Source organism: Diceros bicornis, chromosome 18 (genome assembly GCF_020826845.1).
Source record: "Diceros bicornis minor isolate mBicDic1 chromosome 18, mDicBic1.mat.cur, whole genome shotgun sequence".
Classification (NCBI taxonomy): Eukaryota; Metazoa; Chordata; class Mammalia; order Perissodactyla; family Rhinocerotidae; genus Diceros; species Diceros bicornis.
The window spans coordinates 38,836,979-38,860,810 of NC_080757.1; the positions used below are offsets into that span (position 1 = coordinate 38,836,979).

The 23,832-nt window shown below is 36.1% G+C and overlaps 1 protein-coding gene across 1 annotated transcript; it reads right to left on the reverse strand.

The window, feature by feature from the left end:
- Positions 1 to 1,644: 1,644 nt before the first annotated feature.
- On the reverse strand, positions 1,645 to 22,674 carry FBXO47 (F-box protein 47). Its single transcript, XM_058560824.1, has 11 exons — positions 22,583 to 22,674; positions 20,085 to 20,291; positions 19,500 to 19,670; positions 16,759 to 16,835; positions 15,067 to 15,144; positions 13,077 to 13,185; positions 7,387 to 7,563; positions 6,229 to 6,375; positions 5,200 to 5,342; positions 2,479 to 2,638; positions 1,645 to 1,809 (listed from the first exon to the last, which is right to left on the reverse strand). Exons 2-11 carry the CDS (start codon positions 20,263 to 20,265, stop codon positions 1,697 to 1,699), a joined length of 1,356 nt encoding a protein of 451 aa, XP_058416807.1. The 5' UTR covers positions 20,266 to 20,291; positions 22,583 to 22,674; the 3' UTR covers positions 1,645 to 1,696.
- Between the last annotated feature and the right edge of the window lie 1,158 nt (positions 22,675 to 23,832).

Consider the following 23,832-nt stretch of genomic DNA (forward strand, 5'->3'; position numbering starts at 1 on the left):
TGGGGATATATTCTCAACTTGGAATCACAAATGTTTGATAAATAAATGGATTAGGCTTTCCAAAGCATGTATGGGAAAAAGAGTGGGAGAGGAAAAAGCAAAAGCTAACTAAGGTGTTATTTTGTACTCTGATATCTGCCAACTTTTAATCTTTATAATTTAGTTGTGAGTAAATTCTTAAGAAGAAGAAAAGGAAACTAGGATAAAAGCAAGGTCTTTGTTTCTGCATAAATATGCAAATGCTAAACTCTGGAGAAAAAATTCCTGCCACCAATGGAATTATAGTTGGACAATCCATCAAAGAAATGCAGTTAATTTCTGGCCCTCCAAAAAAGAAGGTAAGTGCCTTTGCTACTGAAATATAGTAAAATCTTATCACAATTTATAATTTCTCCACAATTTTCACTCTTCCTCAATCCTATTAAATCTCTTACTGAGCCCCGCTTGCCAAACACTTGAGAATTTCCCACAATTTATACCCCACTTCTGTGTGTAATTCCCATATCCTAGAGTTTCTTCCTTTCATCAGCTCTGGAGGTGAGTTAAGGGTTTAGGAAAAGAAAGCCAGCCTCTGAGAAGTCCAGTGGGAAGGGGTGTGTCTTCAGCACAAGTAAAGTGATCAAACCCCAGGAGAAGAAAATGGGAGATCTAGGAAGGCTCCAGCATTATTTCAGTCCATTAGGCACTATTATTTTCTAATTTAATAGTGAAAGTGGTGGTGGCAGATGCTAGCCAGACTGAAAATAGTCCTGGAGCTTCTTGGGATCCATTTACTTGAGTGAAGAAAAACCTCGCTCTCTCATGGGCCTCTCTAACCATCCATGCTTCCATTTTTCTTCAAGTCCCACTCTTTAAAATAGGGAGAAAAGCTTCAGGAAGAAGTGCAAATTATTTGTGAAGATTGTTCTGGCACCAGAATAGCTACTTCCTTTCACTTTATATTCTCCCTTATTTGCAACATTTTACTCTATCTAATCCCCAGGAAAGAATAAAAGATGATCTGATTGTATAAAGACAATATATATCTTCTTCTATTTATAGACTTTTTGTATGATTTGTCTTAAAGAAGAAAATATAAGTGTGTGTATTTGTATGTATATATACATACATATATTGTATGGATATGTATATACACACACATACTTCTTTTGGCTTTTGATCTGTTCATGCAAAAGGTGAGAAAAATATAATGTTCTTTGTAACCATATGCCAAGAAGGTGATAAAGAATGTGATCTATATCTGTGTATTCCAAAACATCATATTGCAAATCTCACAAAACATTCTAGGCTATTCTATCCAACCTAAGCAAAGAACAGATACAGACTATTTAGTGGATTTGGGTCTACTTTAACTATAAAACCGAATTTTCCCTTGCTTCAAAGATACACACAGGTTGGCTGGCCCCAGATTCTTGGACGCTAACGTTCCATCTAGTTTGGTGTTAGGTTTACCAAAATCTGGAGAGGCATACCTTGTTTTCCAGAAACATCTCAATACATTCTTGGGTTTGCCTGATATTTTTATATTAATAATGGTGTAAGCAGTTGCTTCTAAAATTCTATGCAGCTTTTGAATTCTTAGGTTACTTAGGTGACAAAAAGTCCCATGGATGCTATTTTTTGAGTGTGAAAAAGTAGCACTCTTCTAATTGTTGGTTCAGTGAGGTATTCTCTAAATGCAAGACTTTCAGAGTATTTAGGTAGAGAGAGGATTCATGGTCAAATACAGGACCTCCTTATGGAAGTTAGCCTGAGCATGCACAAGTTGGAACAGATTCAAAAAGCTTCTGTCGTCTTCATCATGGTCTCCTATATGCCATACACAGGAATGAACAGTAGGGAAAAGAAAATGACAGTTAAATTTCTAAATATATGATTTATTTGAAACATAAGATGTTCCAATTTTCCCTAATAAAGTGTGATAGAAGACTAGTTAGTGCTCTTTACTAAGTCAGATATTAACCACTGAAATCATGGAATTTTATAAGAGCACTGAGTTAGAAGTCAGAAGAAAAGGATGTTAGTCCATGTTTTATTGCTTCTAACTTTATCATCTTGGGCAAGTCAGGTAATTTTTCTAAGCCTTAGTTTTCTCATCTCTAAAATAGGGTTAATTATCATGTGGGCTACCTAATAAAACTGTAAGATAATATATGATGAAACTATATAGGATACTATTATGATGATTATGATAGTTGGTAAGTGAGCAAGTTAAAACTTTCTGCTGTGCAAAATTGAAATTTGTTCCTTTCAGAGCAGACTCTTCAACTTTATGTTTTCCACTAAAACCAATACCAAATTTAAAAAGTGACAAAACCAGGAACTAAATAGATCTTTTGGGAAAACAAACAAACAAAAAATGTCTGTTTCTTTTATTCTTAGTTTAGAAATAAAAGTCTACCTGGAATTATCTCTGTCTTAAGTGGAGACTAGAATGCATTTTACTCACACCTATGCACTATCTCCATGCATACTCACCAGACATAATTGACTGCATCATTTCCATTATAACACATGCAAATGCATTTGCCACACTCTGAAGGAAGTTATTTCTTTCCAGTGGAGTGCTAAAGACATCACAGACTTTTTGCATCATTTTAACTGCCCAATCCATGCAGTATAGTTCTTTCTCGCATACCTGATTTAGACATACAAAGCATTATGGTAAATCTGCATGTAAAGAAAGCTGTAGAATTTGAAAATGGTATTAACAATGAGCATTTAAGATTTTACATAACTTATTACATGTGACATCATATTGAGTCTATAAATGGGAAATGCTCTTATATCTAAAGCTCCTTTGCTTTCAAATGGTACAATTTTAGCAGGAAAAAGTATGAAGTAAATAAAAGCCTGGTTCAAGATTATCATAGAATATCATTTATTGATATAAGAACTAATATTGAAAATAGTTATTGAACACATGACAAATAAGACTTCTGCCCATTCATTAAATATTTATTGAGTACATGCTAAGAGCTGGAGATACAATGGTAAGCCATAAAGACATGGCCTCTATTTTCCAGGGGTCCAATGAGGGTGACAGACAGAGGCAATTTCACTAGGCAAGAAAATTCTATATTATTATCAACTTTCCATCTTGAGAGTTGTAGGGATTATTTATCTGTCTATTATTTAAAAGTTAAATATTTAAAGTGAAGATTACCTGTTCATAGCTATAAGTGATAGAAAGGAAAAAGGTTTATTCACTAACATTCTAAAGGGTCAATTTAACTCACATAGCCAAATAATGTACAGCATGAAAATAAACTATATAGCAGTGTAACTAAATAATGTTAATCTGATAAGAAAGATTTATTGACTACTTACTGTGTAAAGCACTGTATGAGGCACTAAGAAAGAAGTAAGTGACATAGTCCTGGATTTCAAAGAACTTGTAATCTATTTTGGGAAATGACTTTCCCCACACATACAATGGCTTAAGAACACTATCAGTAAATGACGATAAAGACAAGACAAATCTGAGGCAATTTAGGGAAAATTAATGATCATAGTTGAGATGTTAATCAGAGAAGGCTGTCTTGAGAAGCCTTTTCCACCCCTAGTGACTTCCTCTCCATTCCACTTGCTATAGCACTGCCAAAGCGACCTTCCAAAAACATAAAACTCATGTCTTTCCCCTTCCTAAAACTTTTCAGCAGCTCCCTATTAGAGGATGTGTTCAAGCTCCACAGAACGGTTGACAAGGCCCCTCCTCACCTAGCCTCTCCCTTCCTATCTAAACTCACCTCCTCCTCCTCTTCTGCACACTTTATCCTTCAGAAATAATACTGAATTGTTTACAGTCCCCTGAACATAGACATGCAGTTCCACTTCTCTCTCTCTCTCTCTTTTTTTTTTTTTGTGAGGAAGATTAGCCCTGAGCTAACATCTGATGCCAATCCTCCTCTTTTTTCTGAGGAAGACTGGCCCTGAGCTAACATCTGTGCCCATCTTCCTCTACTTTATATGGGACGCCGCCACAGCATGGCTTGACAAGCGGTGCGTCGGTGCGCGCCCGGGATCCGAACCTGCGAACCCCGGGTCGCTGCAGCGGAGCACACGCACTTAACCGCTTGCGCCACCGGGCTGGCCCCTCTCTCTCTTTTTTTTGATATGAATCTGCTTAATTATTAAAATAAATATTTACATTGAGAATACAGTTAATTTAGTAGCTTTCTTCACATTTTAAAGAGAGCCACAGAGGTTTCATTCACGTTTTAAGCAGTTGAGTTGGTGAAGATCCTGTCTCCATTTCACAGGAAATGGATTACATTCAATTACTCCTCACAACAGCCAACTGGAAGAATATTCCATTGCTTTTAAAGCACTGGTTGAGTTGGCATCTGTGATGGTAGCCAAATAAATGAGATTTCTGTGTAACACATGCAGGTACATGCTTGAATAATTTGCCCCCTCTATCTGTGAGGTGAACTCCTCCTATTCATTTTTCAAAGCCTATATCTACCGGGATTTGGGAAGCCGTCTCTGTGCTCTATACTTACCCAATATTGGCTCCTCTTCTGTTACCTCTGTTAGTAACATTTTGTACATATAGTTTTGCACTTATTACACTGAATTTATTTATATATACCTTGATATCTCTTAAAAGACTGAAAGCAGATTTTGGTCAGAGATTTGTTCTATTAATTTTCATAGGCCTAGAATCTCACACAGTGTATGGCCCATAGTAAAAACTCAATTTGTATTGACTAAATGAATATTAAATATATATTTTAAATGTTTTATTTTGAAAAACATTTTAACTATACAAAAGTGGACAGAGTAGTATAATGAACCCCCCAGAACCATTTTCCAGCTTCAAGAATTACCACTCTTGTTTCACCTCTACCAGCCTTAATTTCCACATCCTCTCCCTGCTGCCCATTGATTATTCTGAAGCAAATCAAATGGGATACTTTATTTTGTTAATGGAATTTGAAAAAAAGAACATAAATTGGCAGAGCTGTATAATGACAATCTAGATATGAAATGGGGAGAGGTTAATATGGGAATGATTCCAAATATCATAGTTTATTACATATATTTTAAAATTTTACAAGTATATATAAAAATATATGCTTTCACTTATTCTTTCACAATGTTTTGTACGTATTTCAGTTCCTTCAGGGCAGCTCCCTGGTAGGTCAATAATGGTGTTAAACAACTTGCTAGAGAAAAACTTATTTTTTCACTTACCAAAGCCAAAAAGACCATCAGCCTTGCCAGTTCAATGGCCCGCCCATTCACAGCTTTACTAGCCATGAAAGTAAAACAGATGTTGTTCCCACTTAGGATTAGGAGACGTGCGTTATTCTCTAGAAGCCATTCACGGGGAACCACTTTTATTACAGGAAGAACAGTTATTTAGTGAGAAATTACAGAACAGCTATAGTAAACATTATTAAATACATGCAATATTATACCGCTTTGTTAGAAATACAATTGGTGTCAAGGGAAAAGCTCAGAAAAAAACGCTTTAGTTTTTCAGTTAAAGGATTCAATTGGAGACGGAGATTATTGCCATGTCATGGCAGCTCTTACAAATGTACTAGTAATATAGTCAGAGCATCTGTCCTACATATAGATCAATAGGCAAGGTGGCCTAATCCTGTGAAAGGAAAGATATCTTGTAAACTTTAGAATCTAAAAGATTATGCAAGAATGGAAAAAATTGTTTCACCTCTCTTGTACCTGCAGGAGAGGGCTTTCTTACACAACCTAGGAGGGTGTTTCTAAGAATTTGCAAAATGGGAATAACTGAGCTAATTAAATTATGAAGCTTTCAAATAATGATAGAAATAAGTATATATCTATAAAATTTGCAATTTTTTTTTTTTTTTTTGCCCCAAAGCCCCACTAGATAGCCGTATGTCATAGTTGCACATCCTCCTAGTTGCTGTACGTGGGACGCGGCCTCAGCATGGCCGGAGAAGCGGCGCGTGGGTGCACGCCCAGGACCCAAACCCCGGCCGCCAGCAGCGGAGCACGTGCACCCAACCGCTAAGCCACAGGGCCGGCCCCAAAATTTGCAATTTTATAGAAGAAAAGTAAGTTGATTATATGCATTCTCTTCAAACATAATGCCAAACTCTTTAAATATTTTAGAGCATTTAGTGATTTCCAATAGGCGAGTTATTTGTTAGCTAAAGAATTAGTCTTATAATTTTATAACTGTATTCTAATAACAAATTTCTATTACTGTATGTGGTAAATATATTTTTTTACCTGATAGTTCATCTACAAGACTGATAACATCATCTGCTGTCCACTCTTTGGTGCCTGTGTCATATAGTAGTTTAATGGCATCTGCCAAACCTTTCAGACTGGAATCATCTGTAGGATCTTCTATCATTTTCTGCCAAATTACCTGTCCTGAATGATAATTGAAACAAAAACTAGGCTATGACAGAATAGTTGGCTTTGTGATAAAGACTTCATGGATTGTTTAAAAAGGAAATTGGATTGCATAATGGAATCCATTACTTATATATGCTACTGTCATTTTAACTTTCATAATGAAAGGTCAATTCTGATTATAGTATAAATTTGAATGTTTCTGACTGATGTCATGAAGCACAACAACAATAGCTAAATGAAGTAAAGAAAGGGTATTTTCACCAAGCAGAACAGTGCTTCTAGTTCAAAGATAATGCTACCCCTATAACAGAAATTGGAATAAACAATTGACGTAATCTTATCAAAATAAAATAAAATCTGATATCCTTCCAAAAAGAGAGCATGCTATATTTGAGAATCTTCCAAACATTTATATCAAAACAGAGTAATCCAGTCAATTTTTGATTATTTAGCTATGACCAATTCTCTTTGTGAATTACACACAACAAAATTTAATCCCAGATTGGCTTCCTGCTGCTAGTCAACATACTGTAAACTAGTTACCTCCTGACATAAGGCAATGTGAACTAAAGAACTGCATGCTAATTTTAACATTAATCTAAACAAATTTTAATTAGAAAGGAAAAAACTGCAAAAAATCATATTATGCACCCCAAATTAAGTAAAACATCAATTCCAACTACTACTTTGCTTCACTGGCACTATTAGTCTCCTCTAGCAGCAAACATAATCTTGAGTTAATGTTTAATCTTAAATGTTTAAATTTAAGATAATGTTTAAAAATGAAAAGCAGCTATTTTATTAAATCAGAGATGATGGGAATATATTTGGTAATGGCTTGCAGAACAATTTCTGTGTTGAAGTTTAAATTATACACAACTTAATGTAGTATATATCTATGAAGTCATGAAATACAGTTTAGTCATTAGGAATGATGAAACTGAGCAGGTACAAAAAGATATGCTTCCTAAAGTAAAAGTAATTAACCAGTTTTATAACATATGCCCCTAAAAAATGGATGCTCACCATCTTGAGGAGATATTGGTCCAAAGATGATATACAGTAATCTTGCCTGATTCACCATTGGCCATGGTTTTAATATACGCGTCAACCAAAAAGCAGAATCACTTCGATGTGTCCAATGATCAAGCAGAACGTTCCTACAGAACAGTCTGATCCTTAACTCCAGTTTTCGGGCACCTCCTTTGAAGATAAAAGAATTGTAAACCATTCTTTCCAGAAAGGTTGATGAGTGTATTGGATAGGTCAAAGACACGTTACTTCATTTTCCTCTGTAAAAATTTTAGATTATCAAGGGACTCTTTTTTTTAAACAGCTCTATTGAGATATAATTTACATACCATACAATTTACCCATTTAAAGTGTACAGTTCAATGGTTTTTAGTGTATTCAGAGACATGTGCAGCCATCACCAAGTCAATTTTAGAACATTTTGATCACCTCAAAAAGGAACCCAGCTCTTTTAGCTATCACTCTCCTATCTCTCTGTCGTTTACCATCTCCAGCCCTAAGCAACCAATAATCTACTTTCTTTTTTTTGCTGAGGAAGATTGCCCTGAGCTAACATCTGTTGCTAATCTTCCTCTTTTTTGCTTGAGGAAGATTCGCCCTGAGCTAACATCTGTGCCAATCTTCCTCTATTTTTGTATGTGGGTTGCCACCACAGCATGGCTGCCAATGAGTGGTGTAGGTCCACACCAGGAACCGAACCCAGGCCACTGAAGTGGAGCACGCTGAACTTAACCACTAAGCCACGGGGCTGGCCCCATAATCTACTTTCTGTCTCTACATATTTCCTTATTCTGGACTTTCATATTGAATGAAATCATATAGTATGTGGTCTTCTGTGACTGGCTTCTTTCACTTAGCATAATGTTTCCAAGGTTCATCCATGTTATGGCATGTATCAGTACTTCATTCATTTTTATGGCCAAATAATATTCCATTGTATAGGTATACCACATTTTGTTCATCCATTCACCCATTGATAGACATTTGGGTTGTTTCCACATTGAACGTTTCCACATTCACTATTGTGAATAACGCTGCTTTTAACATTCATGTACAAGTTTCTGTGTGGATATATGTTTTCATTTCTCTTGGGGATATACCTAGGAGTGGAATTGCTGGGTCACATGGTAAGTCTATATTTAATCATTTTAGGACCTGCCAGACTGTTTTCCAAAGTGGCTGCACCATGTTAGATTCCTGCCAGCAATGTATGAGGGTTCCAATTTCTCCACATTCTCACCAACACTTGTTGTTATCTGACTTTTTGATTCTAGCCATCCTAGTGAGTATGAAGTGGTATCTTGTGTTTTTTTTTTTTAACAGCTTTATTGAAATATATATAACTTACATACCATACAATTTACCCATTTAAAGTATATAATTCAATATGTTAAAATACGTTACATTATTCATTTTTTTAAGTTGTGGTAAAATGTATATAACATAAAATTTGCTATTTTAACCATTTTTAAGGTGTAAAATTCAGTGGCATAAATTACACTCACAATGTTGTTCAACCATCACCATTGTCCATTTACAAAATCTTTCATCACCTCAAACAGAAACTCTGTAACCATTAAACAATAACTCCCCCTTGCCCCCAGGTCCTGGTAATCTCTAATCTACTTTCTGTTTTTATGAATTTGTCTGTTCTAGGTATCTCATATAAGTGGAATCATACAATATTTGTCCTTTTACGTCTGACTTATTTCACTCAGCATAATGTTTTCAAAGTTCATGCATGTTGTAGCGTGTATCAAAACTTCACTCCTTTTTTTTTTTGCTAAGGAAGATTTGCCCTGAGCTAACACCTGCTGCCAATCCTCCTCTTTTTTTTTTTGCTTGAGGAAGATTAGCCTTGAGCTAACATCTGTGCCAATCTTCCTCTATTTTTTTTCATATGTGGGTCGCTCCCACAGCATGGCTGACAAGTGGTGTGGGTCTGTGCCTGGGATCCAAACCCATGAACCTGGGCTGCCAAGGCAGAGCGTGTGGAACTTTAACCACTAGGCCACAGGGCTGGCTCCAAAACTTCACTCCTTTTTAAGGCTAAATAATATTCCATTGTGTGTATATACCACATTTTGTTTATCTGTTTATCTGCTGATGAACACTTGGGTTGTTTCCACTTTTTGGCTATTGAGAATAATGCTGCAATGGACATTGGCATTCAAGTATCTGTCTGAGTCCCTGTCCTCAATTCCCTTAGGTATATACCTAAGAGTAGAATTGCTGGGTCATATGATAATTCTATGTTTAACTTTTTGAGGAATGGCCAAACTGTTTTCCATAATGGTGGCACTATTTTACATTTTTATATAATTTATGTTCTACTTATTCATAGATAAGACAAATGTAAATGGAAAGTCTACCAATGATCTAAGGCCATATGTAAGTACCCCCTGACGTGTTAAACCAAGTAACACAGAAGTTTACAGGAGAGAGATTACTGCAGGCCTGGAGAGACCAGAAAAGGCTTTACAGTGAAGGCCAGGCAAATTGGATCCTAAATGATGAGGAGAGATGGTACGTCAGAAAAAAGGTATGAGGTAGAAATGTATAAGAGATGTCTGAGACACAGTAGTAGAGCAATATGCCTACACTATATCAGACTGATACAGAGAGTAATGGACAATAAGTTTGAAAAAGTAAGTTGGGATTAGAATGTTAAGGCCAGTATAGATAGTTTGAACTTTATTTTGAAGATATCAGGGAGCTAATAAAAGTTTTTGATCAAGGAAGGACATGATAAATTAATTCTGTTATTGTTTCATTGGGCTTCTAGAACTGCCTTTTTCATCTATCATTTGTTTTATGATGAAATATTGCAAGATGACAGAAAAGCAAAGATACCATAACAAATACTGTGTACTAATGACCTAGCTTTGTCAAAGCTTTACTTTTTGCTATATATGCTTCAGATTTTTTTTTAATTTTTATTTATTTATTTTTTTCCCCCAAAGCCCCAGTAGATAGTTGTATGTCATAGCTGCACATCCTTCTAGTTGCTGTATGTGGGACACGGCTTCAGCATGGCCGGAGGAGCGGTGCGTCGGTGCGCGCCCGGGATCCGAACCCGGGCCGCCAGCAGCGGAGCGCGTGCAGTTAACCACTAAGCCACGGGGCCGGCCCAATGCTTCAGATTTTTCAAAAATAAATAAAACACTGGCCGCCCGGTGGCACAGTGGTTAAGTGCACGTGCTCCGCTTTGGCGGCCTGGGGTTCGCAGGTTTGGATCCCGGGTGCGGACCAACGTACTGCTTGTCAGGCCATGCTGTGGGAGCATCCCATATAATGTAGAGGAAGATGGGCCTGGATGTTAGCCCAGGGCCAGTCTTCCTCAGCAAAAAGAGGAGGATTGGCATTGGATGTTAGCTCAGGGCTGCTCTTCCTCTCAAAAGATAGATAAATAAATAAATAAATAAATAAATAAATAAATAAATAAATAAATAAAACATTACAGATACAGTTAAAGCTTCTTATATCTCACTCCCAATCCTCTTCCCCTTCCTCCCCAGAGGTAATCACCATCTTGAATTGGGTTTTGTCCCTCCTGTATTAGTCAGGTTCTCTAGAGAAACAGAACTAATAGGATGTGTATAGAGTATATGCATAAAGAAGGATTTATTTTGAGGAATTTGTGATTCCTCCACAATTGTGCAGGCTTGGCAAGTCCAAAATCTGCAGGGTAGGCAACAGGCTGGAGACTAGGGACGAGTTGTAGCTTGAGTCCAAAGGCAGTCTGCTGGCAGAATTCTTTCTTGCTTGGGAAGGTCAGCCTTTTTCTATTAAGGCCTTCAAGTGATTGGATGAGGCCCACCCACATTACTGAGGGTAAATCTGCTTTACTCAAAGTCTACTGATTTAAATGTTACTCTCATCTAAAAAATAACTGCAGAGAAACATCTAGGATAATGTTTGACCAAGTGCCTGGGTACCATGGCCTACTCAAGTTGACACACAAAATTAACTGTCACATCTCCCAACTATGTTCTTATACCTTTTTACATATGTATGTAACCATAAAGAACATATTGAATTATTTTGCATGTTTTTTTTTTTTTTTTTTTTTTTTGTGAGGAGATCAGCCCTGAGCTAACATCCGCCAATCCTCCTCTTTTTTTTTTGCTGAGGAAGACGGCCCTGGGCTAACATCTGTGCCCATCTTCCTCCACTTTATATGGGACGCCGCCACAGCATGGCTTACCAAGCAGTGCGTCGGTGCGCGCCCGGGATCCGAACCAGCGAACCCCGGGCCGCCGCAGCGGAGCGCGCGCACTTAACCGCTTGCGCCACCGGGCCGGCCCTATTTTGCATGTTTTTAACATGTATATAAATGGTATCATTTTTGTGTGTGTGTGTGTGAGGAAGATCAGCCCTGTGCTAACATCTGCCAATCCTCCTCTTTTTGCTGAGGAAGAGTGGCCCTGGGCTAACATCCGTGCCCATCTTCCTCCACTTTATATGGGATGCCGCCACAGCATGGCTTGCCAAGCAGTGCGTTGGTGCATGCCTGGGATCCGAACTAGCAAACCCCAGGCCGCCGCAGCTGAGCCCGCGCACTTAACCGCTTGCGCCACCGGGCCGGCCCCTAAATGGTATCATATTGAAACTATCATTTGGTAACCTTTTTTCTCAAGTTATAGTTTGAGATTTATCCCTATTAATACACATGGCTCTAGTTCATTCATTTTAACTACTAATGGTTTTAATTGTATGAATATGCCACAACTCATTTATCTGTTCTTCTGACAATAGGCATTAGGTTGTTTGCAGCTTGTCATGGTTACATGCTGCAATGCTCATTCTTACAGTAACACGTCTCCTTGTGCACACTGTGGGAGTGTCTCAGAGTAAAATCGATAGATTATAGGGTTCCATAATTTTAAAAATATGAAATATTTCAGGTATATATAAAGGTTTAAAGAATACTGTAGGGCCGGCCCAGTGGTGTATCAGTTAAGTTCTTGCGCTCCGCTTCAGTGGCCTGGGGTTTGAGGGTTCGGATTCTGGGCATGGACCAGCGGACTGCTTATCAAGCCATGCTGTGGCAGCGTCTCATATAAAGTAGAGGAAGATGGGCATGGATGTTAGCCCAGGGCCAATCTTCCTCAGCAAAAAAGAGGATTGGCAACAGATGTTAGCACAGGGCCAATCTTCCTCAAAAAAATAAATAAAAAAAATAAAGAATACTGTAATGAACACCTTTGTATCCTCCACCCAGCTTAAGGAATAAAACATTACGAATACGGTTGAAGCCCTCTGAGTACGTCTCTTTCTCTAATCACATGCCACTTTTGTCTCACTATCTAATTCAATCTTTTTTTTTTTAATTTTTTTTTTTTTATTTATTTTTCCCCCAAAGCCCCAGTAGATAGTTGTATGTCATAGTTGCACATCCTTCTAGTTGCTGTATGTGGGACGCGGCCTCAGCACGGCCGGAGAAGCAGTGCGTCGGTGTGCGCCTGGGATCCGAACCTGGGCCGCCAGCAGTGGAGCCCGCGCACCCAACCGCTAAGCCACGGGGCCGGCCCCAATTCAATCTTTATCATTCCCTTACATTTCTTTGTCCTTTTACTACAAATGGATGCCACAAGCTATTTTTAAATACACTTTTGAACTCTGCTTTTTCTTTTTCTATTTTAATCTCTGTATGATGTTATTTCTGAATTGTAGTTCTTTACCTGGTTTGCTGCAGACAACAGTCTGCATCTTGCGAGAGAGATTAGTCAGCTCACATAAGAAGTTGTAAACACGATGACACTCGAGTTCATCCCAACCTGCTGTTAAGGTCTAAACATAATAAAATAAAGGAAATATTGCAGATGTTCAGACCATTGAATCAAAACGTAAGTCACTACTGCCTTATGAGCATAACTGTTGCAGCACATGATTGAGGTGATGTGCAATTTTTATCCTATATAGAACTGCTGAAATTAATAAGAAATTTTACATAAACAAAATCTAGAAATGCTTCAAAATCCAGTTTCTTTTTGGTTGTAAGAGGAGTATCTTTTCAGAGAACTTTTTTTTTTTCCTTTTATTTATTTTTTTCCCCCAAAGCCCCAGTAGATAGTTGTATGTCATAGCTGCACAGCCTTCTAGTTGCTGTATGTGGGACGCGGCCTCAGCATGGCTGGAGAAGTGGTGCGTCGGCGATCCGAACCCGGGCCGCCAGTAGCGGAGCGCGCGCACTTAACCGCTAAGCCACAGGGCCGGCCCTCAGAGAACTTTTAAATGGTTCTGAATCCTGAACTCTGTTAGTGTGAGGAAAATAACAAAGGCCCAAACCCTGGAACACAGCTTTAGACATCTGAATCACAACCTTACTTTGGCTTAGTTTTAGACTACAGTAGATTCCCTTTAATTCCCTCCAGCTATCATTTATGACATTGCTTACAAATAATAATGATCTCATTTTACTGTGACAGTTATGAGCATTTATTTATAACATTTGGATGTGAACAAGCAAAAAATTTTTATTAGGACAACATTTAATAATTATCTTTGAGCAAACCAGAATTTACAGTTAAACATATATGAAAAGGAAATTCAAATGGTATTATCACTATAATTAGATTTTGAAAAGGTTGATTAGTCACATAAAGTTTTCTTAAAATAGTTGAACTGGATTTCAGTAGTTTAAAAATTAATCTTATTTTCTGTGGAAGGACATACAGGAAACTGCTAACATTGGTTACTTCTGTTGAAGGGAACTCAGTGGACAAGGAACAGGCCTGGGAGGGAGATTTACTTTTCACCATTTTGTACCTTTTGAATTTTACATGAATATATGTGCTCATATTACCTGTCCTAAACAAACAAAGAAACAAAAAGCAAAAATGTATCTTGGAAAAGGGCTGGTAGAAGGGCCTATACCCCTGGAATCTGGATGTACAGATGGTCGCTGGCAGGCTGAGATATACAAAAGATGGTTGTAAAGTTGTTGTAAACCTCATAAGGTTGCTGTAAGTTTTAAATAAGTTAATACTGTATATTAATGTAATATAATACTGTATAATAATGTAAACTGCTTAGAATAGTGTAATGTATTAATAATATATTATTAATATTGAATAATATAAATTATGTTATTATTATCTTATTTGTTTACAATAAAAGATTAGTCAAAAATGTTCCTAAAATCATATAATTGATTTTTCTTTTTTTTCCAGCTTTATTGAGATATAATTGACATATAACATTGTGTAAGTTAAAGGTATACAACACTGTGATTTTATATATGTATATATTGCAAAATGATTACCACAATAAGGTTAGTTACACCTATCACCTCCCATAGTTACAAGTATTTTTTCATACAGTTGATTTCTAAAATCACATCTTAAATAACTAGCCCAAGATTTAAAACTCATTACACACACACACACCACCCCACAATATTTCCAGTTTTTACAACTGGCTGGAAACTTTGAGGACATTGGTATAGAGCAAATAAATATTAAACATTTCTTACCAATGAGAAATCCAGGAAGAAAATCTGAGGTGGCAAACACATTATTAGATTAACACATTCTCAAATTTTTACAATTTTATATTGTTCTCTTTTTAGATTATTATTACTTGTATTAACCTATGGAAAGACAGATTACATGCTCTACTTGTTAACAGTTCAAAAACATTCCTTTTCTTCTTTTATTAAAAAAAATGTACCTGTAAAAACATGCCATAACATGGTAATCCTAAACATTGCATAGGAGCTGCACAGCCATTGAATTTAAAACAGGAAACCTGTAAATAGAACAACTATTAATTCCTCCTTTTCAGTGGAACTGTACAATGATTTGACATTCAAATTTAATAGAAATATGCAAGAATTTTTTCAGTATTAACTGAAAATAACTAATATACTAAATAACTGATTAGCACTGTGTTATATAGGTGGGCATTACAAAAGAAATATAAAACATAGCCTCTGCCTTCAAGGAGCTCACAATTTATTCAAGAGAATAAGATATACACATATGAAATTATTTTGATAGTTCAGGTTAGAATATGTATAAATGCTAAAATGACCAAATAAGCACTATATCAGACAGTATGAAAACAGAGAAAAGATAAATTTGGGAATGATCAAAAAAGCTTATGAAGGATGTGAAACAAGCAATATCTCAAAGTAGGATTCAGATATAACAAATGGAAAATATTGGTGAGGGAAACAACAAGCACAAAATTGTATAGAGGTCGGAATTAAAAAGGTTTATTTGGGAAGAAAGATATAACCAGCTTAATTAGGCTCAAAGTAGTAGGAAGTGAGGTTGCATTGTCAGAGAGAACCCTAAATACCAGCTATGGACTTTGGATCTTATCTTGCTGAAACTGGGTAGCTGCTGAAAGATTTTTAAGCAAGAAAATTAATTTGATGAAAGTGATGCTTTTGGAAAAATAAGCTTGATTCAGCATACAGAATGTCTGGGGGAGTGAAGAAATGGATGGCAGAAAGATAATCTGGGAAGCTGCTGCAATAATAGAGGCCTGAACTCAATGCAAATACTGACGTGAAAAAAGCCAGTGCATCAGAAACAGTTTGCACACTATTGAGTGTAGAACTGAGTCGTCAGCATTGTATGTATGTTTGGGTTTGTAAAGTAAAACTCAATGTCTTATGTAGAGATTATGCCCAAACACATTGACACACATTTCCAAGTCATTAATTATCATACAAGGTTTGTCATTTTATACATTAAAAATACTTTCCTATGTTTTTGCATATTTAAACAGTATGATTTTAACATCTGAAATTATTATTATTATTATTATTTTTGCTGAGGAAGATTAGTGCTGAGCTAACATTTGTTGCCAGTCTTCCTCTTTTTTTGCTTGAAGAAGATTAGCCCTAAGCTAACAGCTGTGCCAATCTTCCTCTACTTTATTGTGGGTTGCCCCACAGCATGGCTGATGAGTGATGTAGGTCTGCGCCCAGGATCTGAACCCGAGAACCCAGGCTGCTGAAGCAGAGCACGCTGAACTTAACCACTATGCTACGGGCTGGCCCCGAAATTATTTCATTTTAATAAAATATCTAAATCACCACTTTAAAACATCCTCAGGATTCCCATGCAGGGCAAAAATATTTTTATACCCTGATAAACCTAATAAACTTAAGTGATGTACTTAGTTATATATAAAAATTGTGTTAGAATAAGTAAAAGACTACTATACTACATTTTGGTGTTTTATAATCTTTAAGTACTTGGTAAAGCATTAGATTATCATCAATTTTTTAGTACTAATTCATGAAGTTCTACCAATTAAAGACAGATTTTAAATGAGTATAAGACATTAATAATAAAATATCTTTACTGGAAATCAAGATTGTGAACTAATTCAGAAGTATGATCTTACTTCTGCGAGCATCTTGTGAATGTACTTTAGTCTTTCCTTTGTGGGTAGCAGCAAAGTACATCTTTTAAATAGTAGACCTGAGAAAGTAAGAGACACATGAAAACATGACAACCACAATGCAATTAATTTAAGAACATCTATAAAACACAGCATATGTTTCCTGAAGGTCAAGTATGGTATACCATAGTGGACTGTGAACCAATATGATTTTTAAGAGGAAATTTGGGAGGAAAGGCGCAAAACACTTATAATTATGGTGTTTACCAAGTGACTCTGATGTCCACCTAAAAGGCATTAACATAAAACCTTTCAAAAAATTGTGAAATTGATACAATAGGACAGATATGGAAAGTATTTAGATTTAAAAAGACATACTAACAAGACACAAAATACACTAGGGAAACTTTATGTTGTCTTTATTCCATAGAAAACATATTCCAATATCTCTTGAAATTAACCTCATGTCCACGAAGGAAAATATTTTGAATTGCATGAAAAGAATAGGAAAAGAGATTTTGTATTCCTTTCTCCAAATAAAAAAATTTAAAGTCATAAGTACTTAAAATTCAGAGGTTAGAAGTCATTTTTGCTCACTGAAAATATCCAGTTTGGATGAAATATCCAGTTCTTCTTTCAAATATGTCCTTTTATGGAGTTTGCATGTTAAGAATGTATAGAATTTTGTGTTCAAATATTTAAGAAAGAAAAAAAAACACCCTTCAGTTTCCCACTGAGATACGTAACTTGAACTACAGTGACAGGAAGTATATGGTTTGTTTCCTCTAAGTGTTCTGTTTTCCTAAAATGGCAAAACACTGTTAACATTCCTGTAAGGGCAAATGTCATCAAACTAAAAATAAGATATATGGTAGGAAAATATATACCTGAATATCATGACTTTCTTTAGTTTTTATATTCTCTGCATTTACTTTTTAACATAATATAATAACTACTTGATATAATTCTGTAGAATCTATGCGAATCTAATTTATTTTTAGAAGTTGCTATGTTTGGGTAACACATGACCAGAATTGAGTTTTAAACATAAACCTTCCTTATTTTCGTACATAAAAAGACATTTTCAGTGTTTGGTTTTTAGGCTGAGTTCTTTTCCTTTCATGTTTTGGCATCCAGTCCCATGGCATATCATAGCTGGGGAATTGTAAGCTATAATTGTATGTCGGTTGCCTTTTCTAAAGTAAAACTCCTATTTTTAAGGGTTGCAATTTACCATAAAAACCAATACTGGCTGACATTTATTTTTTTAACACAGGTGCTCTGCTATACCCTTTAGAGACCAACTTCTTTAATTTGTTCCCACTAAAATAGAGTCAGATATAATGTGCTTTCCACACTGGCCATCTGCTCTGTTTTGTATGAAGAAGCAAATTAAAATTTATAATCTTCAGAGTGCAGGATTCTGAAAATGTTATTCTAATGTCTGAAAACAAGAACAGATCAGATAGGAATGGCAACATAAAAAAATGGTAAGTATATCAAACATTTACCTAAAGAATCAGTCATAAGCCAGCTGTCTGCATTAAAATTAAATGGAAGGTTGAAATCATTACATGAATAAAACCATTTTAAAAAGCTAGCTATTAAGATCAACACATATTTGTATTTTTTAACTGAACTATCCATATAATTGTCTTAATGCTTTTTTTTGTCTGTTTAAGCAACTGAGCCTTGGTCAGGGAGAAAAAATTCTTTCAGATCAAAACCAAAGAATAAGCTCTTTTACCCAAGTACCACTTGCTCTACAACTAAAGATGTTTGAAAAAAGATATTTACAATGACGTAGCAAAAAGTAATTGCCATATTCTGTTATAGGCTTTATGAAGCCTAATCATAAATACTGAAACCAACAACATTGTAATAAGATTACATACCTTTCATTTAATCTTATTAAACATACTTGCACTTTGAGTATTTACACATCTATATAGTCTTATTATCTTAAAGCTAGGCATCCTTGAGCTACTAAAAGGTAATACTCAATTAACTTACTATTATGCCTTTATTTAAATCTTAACATCACTTTGATATTTGATTTTAATGCCATGCTTAGCTAACTATAAGGTGTTTCACAATTAAATTTGTGTCATTAGTCAAGTCAAAATTAGAGTTTTATTTCAGCACTCTTAGGGAGAATGAAATCAATGAATGGGGTAAAAGACATAAATGATTACAAATCAAGGGAAGAAAGATTATACAGAATTTCCTTTGAGAAGTTTAATTTAATCATAGCGTAATGATTTATTAGCAAGTGTGTAGAGTGCTTTAAGGAAAAAAAAAGAAAACCATTGTTTCTGATAAAAGAATAAGTGATCTTCCACAATAATGTTTAAATTTCTTTTTTATTTTAAGGACTAGATTATGGTTGAAAGGGAAAAGAGGTATAGAGATAAAACTCATTAGATCCACAGGAAATAAAATATAGAAAATACATCAATTTCCTAAACTAGTAAGCCAAGCCACCTAGACAATAAGCATAGGCGACATATACACGTGAAAACACAAGAACTGACACTTTACGTTAAAAGTGGATTCTCTCATCTTTAAAGATAAGTGTAAGGGACTGTTGTTAAGGGAAAGTCCTCATACTGAAAAGTAAAAGCATCATTGAAATAGGCACATTTTAGGAAATATTCCGTTTCTCATGGGCCTTACAGAATTGTTTAATAAAATCCCCTTAACTAAATATAGTTCTGTACTTGTTACAACTCATTATAAATTACCTAGAGATCTGTAGTGTTCCAATATAGTGGAGTCTTGTCTCCTGCCAGGCAGCTCAAGGTTGTGAAAGTCCTGTAGTAAAAGTCTTTTGCTTCCTGATGAGGTTGAGATATAATTAATAATACGCTGGCCGACTGTTTTGGACACCATGCTTAGCACGCTGATATCCTTCGCTACCAAAAGAAATATATATACATATATATGAACGGCTTAAATACAAGAATATCACTGTTAGTACAATCTATTAACTTATAAGTTAGCTCGTTAGTAATAACACTAAATAATAAAAATAAATAATAAAAGTGGTGAAAATCTTAAAATTGTTTTAAATCCAGTGCTCAGTGAATTAGACATTTTGGGATGTAACAGTCAAGTTACCATGTCGTTATAATTAAAGGCATGCTTTGAAGAGTTTGAGTATCATACTTTCTCATTGCACCCCTTACCTAACAATGATGAAACTTTAGAAAATAAACAACGTGAACACCATTAACATTCTACCAGGGCCTAAGATGACAAACTAGGTCTTGGGAAAAATAAAAATATTCCAGCGTCTATGTAGCCTACTCATAGTCCCCATATCTCACCTGACAAATATTTTAAGATTATTTGGAATATTTCCAATGGCAAGGTTTTAAAATTTCCAAGCGTTGACAAGGGCTGAGAATCTGAGTCACAGGTGTTGGAAAAATAGCTGGATCGACGATTACTACGTCTATATTTCTGGTTGGGAATCAAAGTGAAACTGGTATTTATTCTAGATGCCATCCTTTTTCTTATCTCACGAATTTATCCTGGTTAGAAAAACAAAAGGCAAGAGACAAAAAAGCAAGGAAATTATAGCAATGAAGAGCTGTTGTTTTTTAAATGAAGAGGTTGATATTTTGCTGGGCAATACCTGTCTCTCTATATTTACAAAACTTTTAATATGATGTCCAGTTTATGGAGCTCCCACCAGGAGTCTATTCATCTCAGCATGAAATGAAATATTTAAAAATCTTTTCCCTCTTAGCCAAATATTCTAGATAGATTAATCAGAGTTTTAGTAGAAAATGAGACATGTATTTGGCTGAGATATATTCTAAGCAAAGAAAAGTGCAAAATTTTAAAAAGTAAAAGATTTAACATACAAAAATATAATTCAATATATTCAATATCTGTCAATTAGTATGTAGCTTTTACAATCTTTACATTCTAAAAAAATCAAAGTATTAATGTAGCTTTAAAAATTTGTAGTAATGTTTTCCTATTTCTTTAGAACTCAGTACTGACATGTTCTTTTGTTAGAAACAACAAAAACAAAGAGATAAAAAGTAGACTTTAAGTTTAGAGCTTTTAAAATTTACTAGCTCTGACAGATGAAGAAGGTTGCATTACTATTACCAATTGTGTGCTGCATAAAACACAAATAAGCAATGAAATTAAAGTCTTACAAAATTAATGACTAGAATAAATAAATGAATAATAATTTTTTCCTCAATTCTACTTTTGGTTCATAATAGTTACTGATAAGTCTTAGAAAGGGCCTACACAATTTGACTTCAAAATGAACATTTCCTAGAGAAACCTTATTAAAATCACTGATAATTTACTTATACTAAACAATAATTCCTTAAAAAAATATCATTCATTGCACACAGTGACTTTGTGTCACTATTGCTCCAATTCAGAAAACTTTATCTTTTGTATATATACATGTACATAGCATAATTACAACTCCAATTTAAGGCTCCCAGTTTCTGAAGTAACAACTAGACATTTCATCAGAGTTACAAATATATCTGACCAAAGTGCATTTTCTCCTTTTGTCACAAAATTGCTAACATCACATTGTTACTTATTCATCTAAAAGGTTACATATCAATTTCTATCAATTTAAAATCAGTTATATATTTGAAAACATCGCCAAGAAATTTAGTGCTTAGTGAAAAGCGTACTGTGAACCTTCTTTAAAACCATACCATAGCACTTTGCTTCAGCATTCACTGAGCATTTAAATTAGTAGATATTTTAAAAATAATCATTAAAATTACACAAGTAACATAAGTGCATTGTCAAAAAGTTTACAAAATATAGCAAAACAAAAAGAGGAAAATTAAATTCACTCTTAAACATCTGCGTTTATATCGTTCCAGAATTTTACATATATACAAACATTTCTTTTTAACAAAAAAGGCGGTTCATTGTTCACACTATTTTGTAATCTGCTTTTTCAATTCTAATTGTAATTAAAATTGCAATTTCTTTCCCTGCAAATAGATATACTTCTGCAAGCATATATATTTTAAAGGCTGCATGTAATACCATCAAATGGAAGAATCTTAATTTAATCCATGAGGTTGTTCTTAAATTTTCATAGTAGGCATTTTAAAGCATTTTCACTATAAGAAAATACAACTCTGGCCTAGGACTTGTCCTGTTTCTCTGAGGGATGTGTAAAGTGGGCGTGGGTGGGGTCTGTGGGCTCTTCACTGTCGCCTCATACCTGGGACACTTTAGTGTGTCAACCACTGAGTATATATATTTTTAAACCTCTGAGAGGATTAAAACATAATGGCCCCGATTCTTTGAAAACTGAAATCTCTTACAATTCCTTATTTTCCTCACTCAGATTTGAACATTTTGGGGGAGATAGCAGGCTTTTCTGAAGATCCTCAAGGTGTAATCCCAAATTATTTCCGGTTTCCTCTCACCCCTCTAGAGAATGAGAATCACAAACCAAAATAATAGTAATAAAATGACGTTTCAATGCCCCTGTTCCATCCCACTCATTCCTGACTAGGTGTGAAAGGCTTTGAGGGCCCTCTCGGATGAACTTCTTTCCCCCTTTCAGAGAAAACTGTCCAACAGCAGTTCCTCGGGATTTCTATCTTGTTTTAACCCAAGAAAACCCTTTAAAGAGATCCACCCCACCTGCTCCGGTGTTAGCCCAAAACACCTCCAAAGAGGTAAACTACAGAGGCCGTAAAAGAGAAATTAGTCAATATGAGAATCAAACCACATTATGGTATATTTTTTGCCGCCTTCAGCCCATGAAAAGACGAAAACTATGTCAAGAACTGGGGGGAAAAAAATCTCTTTTTACCACAGATTTGGACAGTTTTCCGCCTAAAGAATCACAGGAAAACGGGGTTTAGTCGTTTTGCCCCACCATCCTCAAATTTCTTAATGTTCCAAAAATAAAATATCTCCTCAAGACTTTCCCGCCGAGAAGAGGGAGGGTCCAGCTCCCGTCGGCTCCGGAGCGGCGTTCCCGGTTCCCAGGCGCCCCCTTGCCCTCAAGAATATTTTAGAATCCTCCCAGGAGCCCCAGCGGGAAGGAGGCCCCGCCCCCCTCATGAATAGCAAGAAGCTCCGGCTCCCATGGTGCCCTCCTCCCTCGTGAATATTTTAGAACCCTCTCAGGAGCCCGCGCGGGAGGGAGACTCCGCCCCCTCATAAATAGTAAAATATCAGGTGCCCATAGTGGCCGCCTACCTCATGAATAATTAACAAGATGAGGTCCGTGGCGTCTTGAACCGAGGCCAAAGCCACTCTTTGCTCCTAGCTGAAGAGAGGAAGGGGTGGAGCCGTTAGAGTCGGGGGGAGGGGAGGGGAGGGGAGGGCGCCAACGAAAAGCCCAAACTTGAGGCGCCGCACATCTGCTCCAAACCACTTCCTCTCCCCTCAACCTAGTTTTCAGCCAATTTTTGATTCCCTCACCTCTACTCAGATAGGGTAAGTTACGAGAGCTTTCATCAAAACTTCTGTTGGAAAAAACCTCCAAACATTCCTTTTTAAACCTATCTTGGTGCGTAGAATCAAAGGAGGATGAGTGCCTCCAGCTTCTCAAGATGGGGTCCAAGACAAACCTTTCTAGCTTGGCCTTCCTGCCTTGAAGATGAAGTTCTCATTCATTCAGTAGCTATTTATTGAAGCCTGCTCTGGGCCAGTCACTGGAGTAAGCCCTAAGGATACAACAGAGAACAAGACACATAAGTTTCCTGCCTGAATGGAGTTTATTAGTCTAATGGGAAAGATAGAATAAACAAACAAAATAACTACAGATGGAGAACAGTGTTATGGAGGAAAATAGCAGGGTATTGGGAGACGTGTGTGCCTCCTTCAGATGGACTGGTGGGTTAGGAAGGTCCTTTTGAGGAGGTTACATTTAATTTGCGAACTAATGAAGGAGAAGGGCTGAGGGGAAAGGGAACAGCAGAAGAGTTTTTGGTATGTCCTAGGAATTTGCAAGCCTGGCTGGCTGAGTTGAGTGAGCAAGTAGGAGAGTGGCATCATCAGAGAGCATGGAGAGGTAGAGGTAGATACAGATGGGAATATGCAGGACCTTTTAGG

Excerpts from the sequence above, each read along its gene's own strand:
- FBXO47 (XM_058560824.1), bottom strand. The coding sequence starts at position 20,265 with ATGGCATCTAGAATAAATACCAGTTTCACTTTGATTCCCAACCAGAAA. Across the intron at positions 5,343-6,228 it reads TCTTGTAGATGAACTATCAG|TGGTTCCCCGTGAATGGCTT; the intron begins GTAAAAAAATAT and ends CTGTAATAAAAG. Across the intron at positions 2,639-5,199 it reads TGATGGTCTTTTTGGCTTTG|GTATGCGAGAAAGAACTATA; the intron begins GTAAGTGAAAAA and ends TGTCTAAATCAG.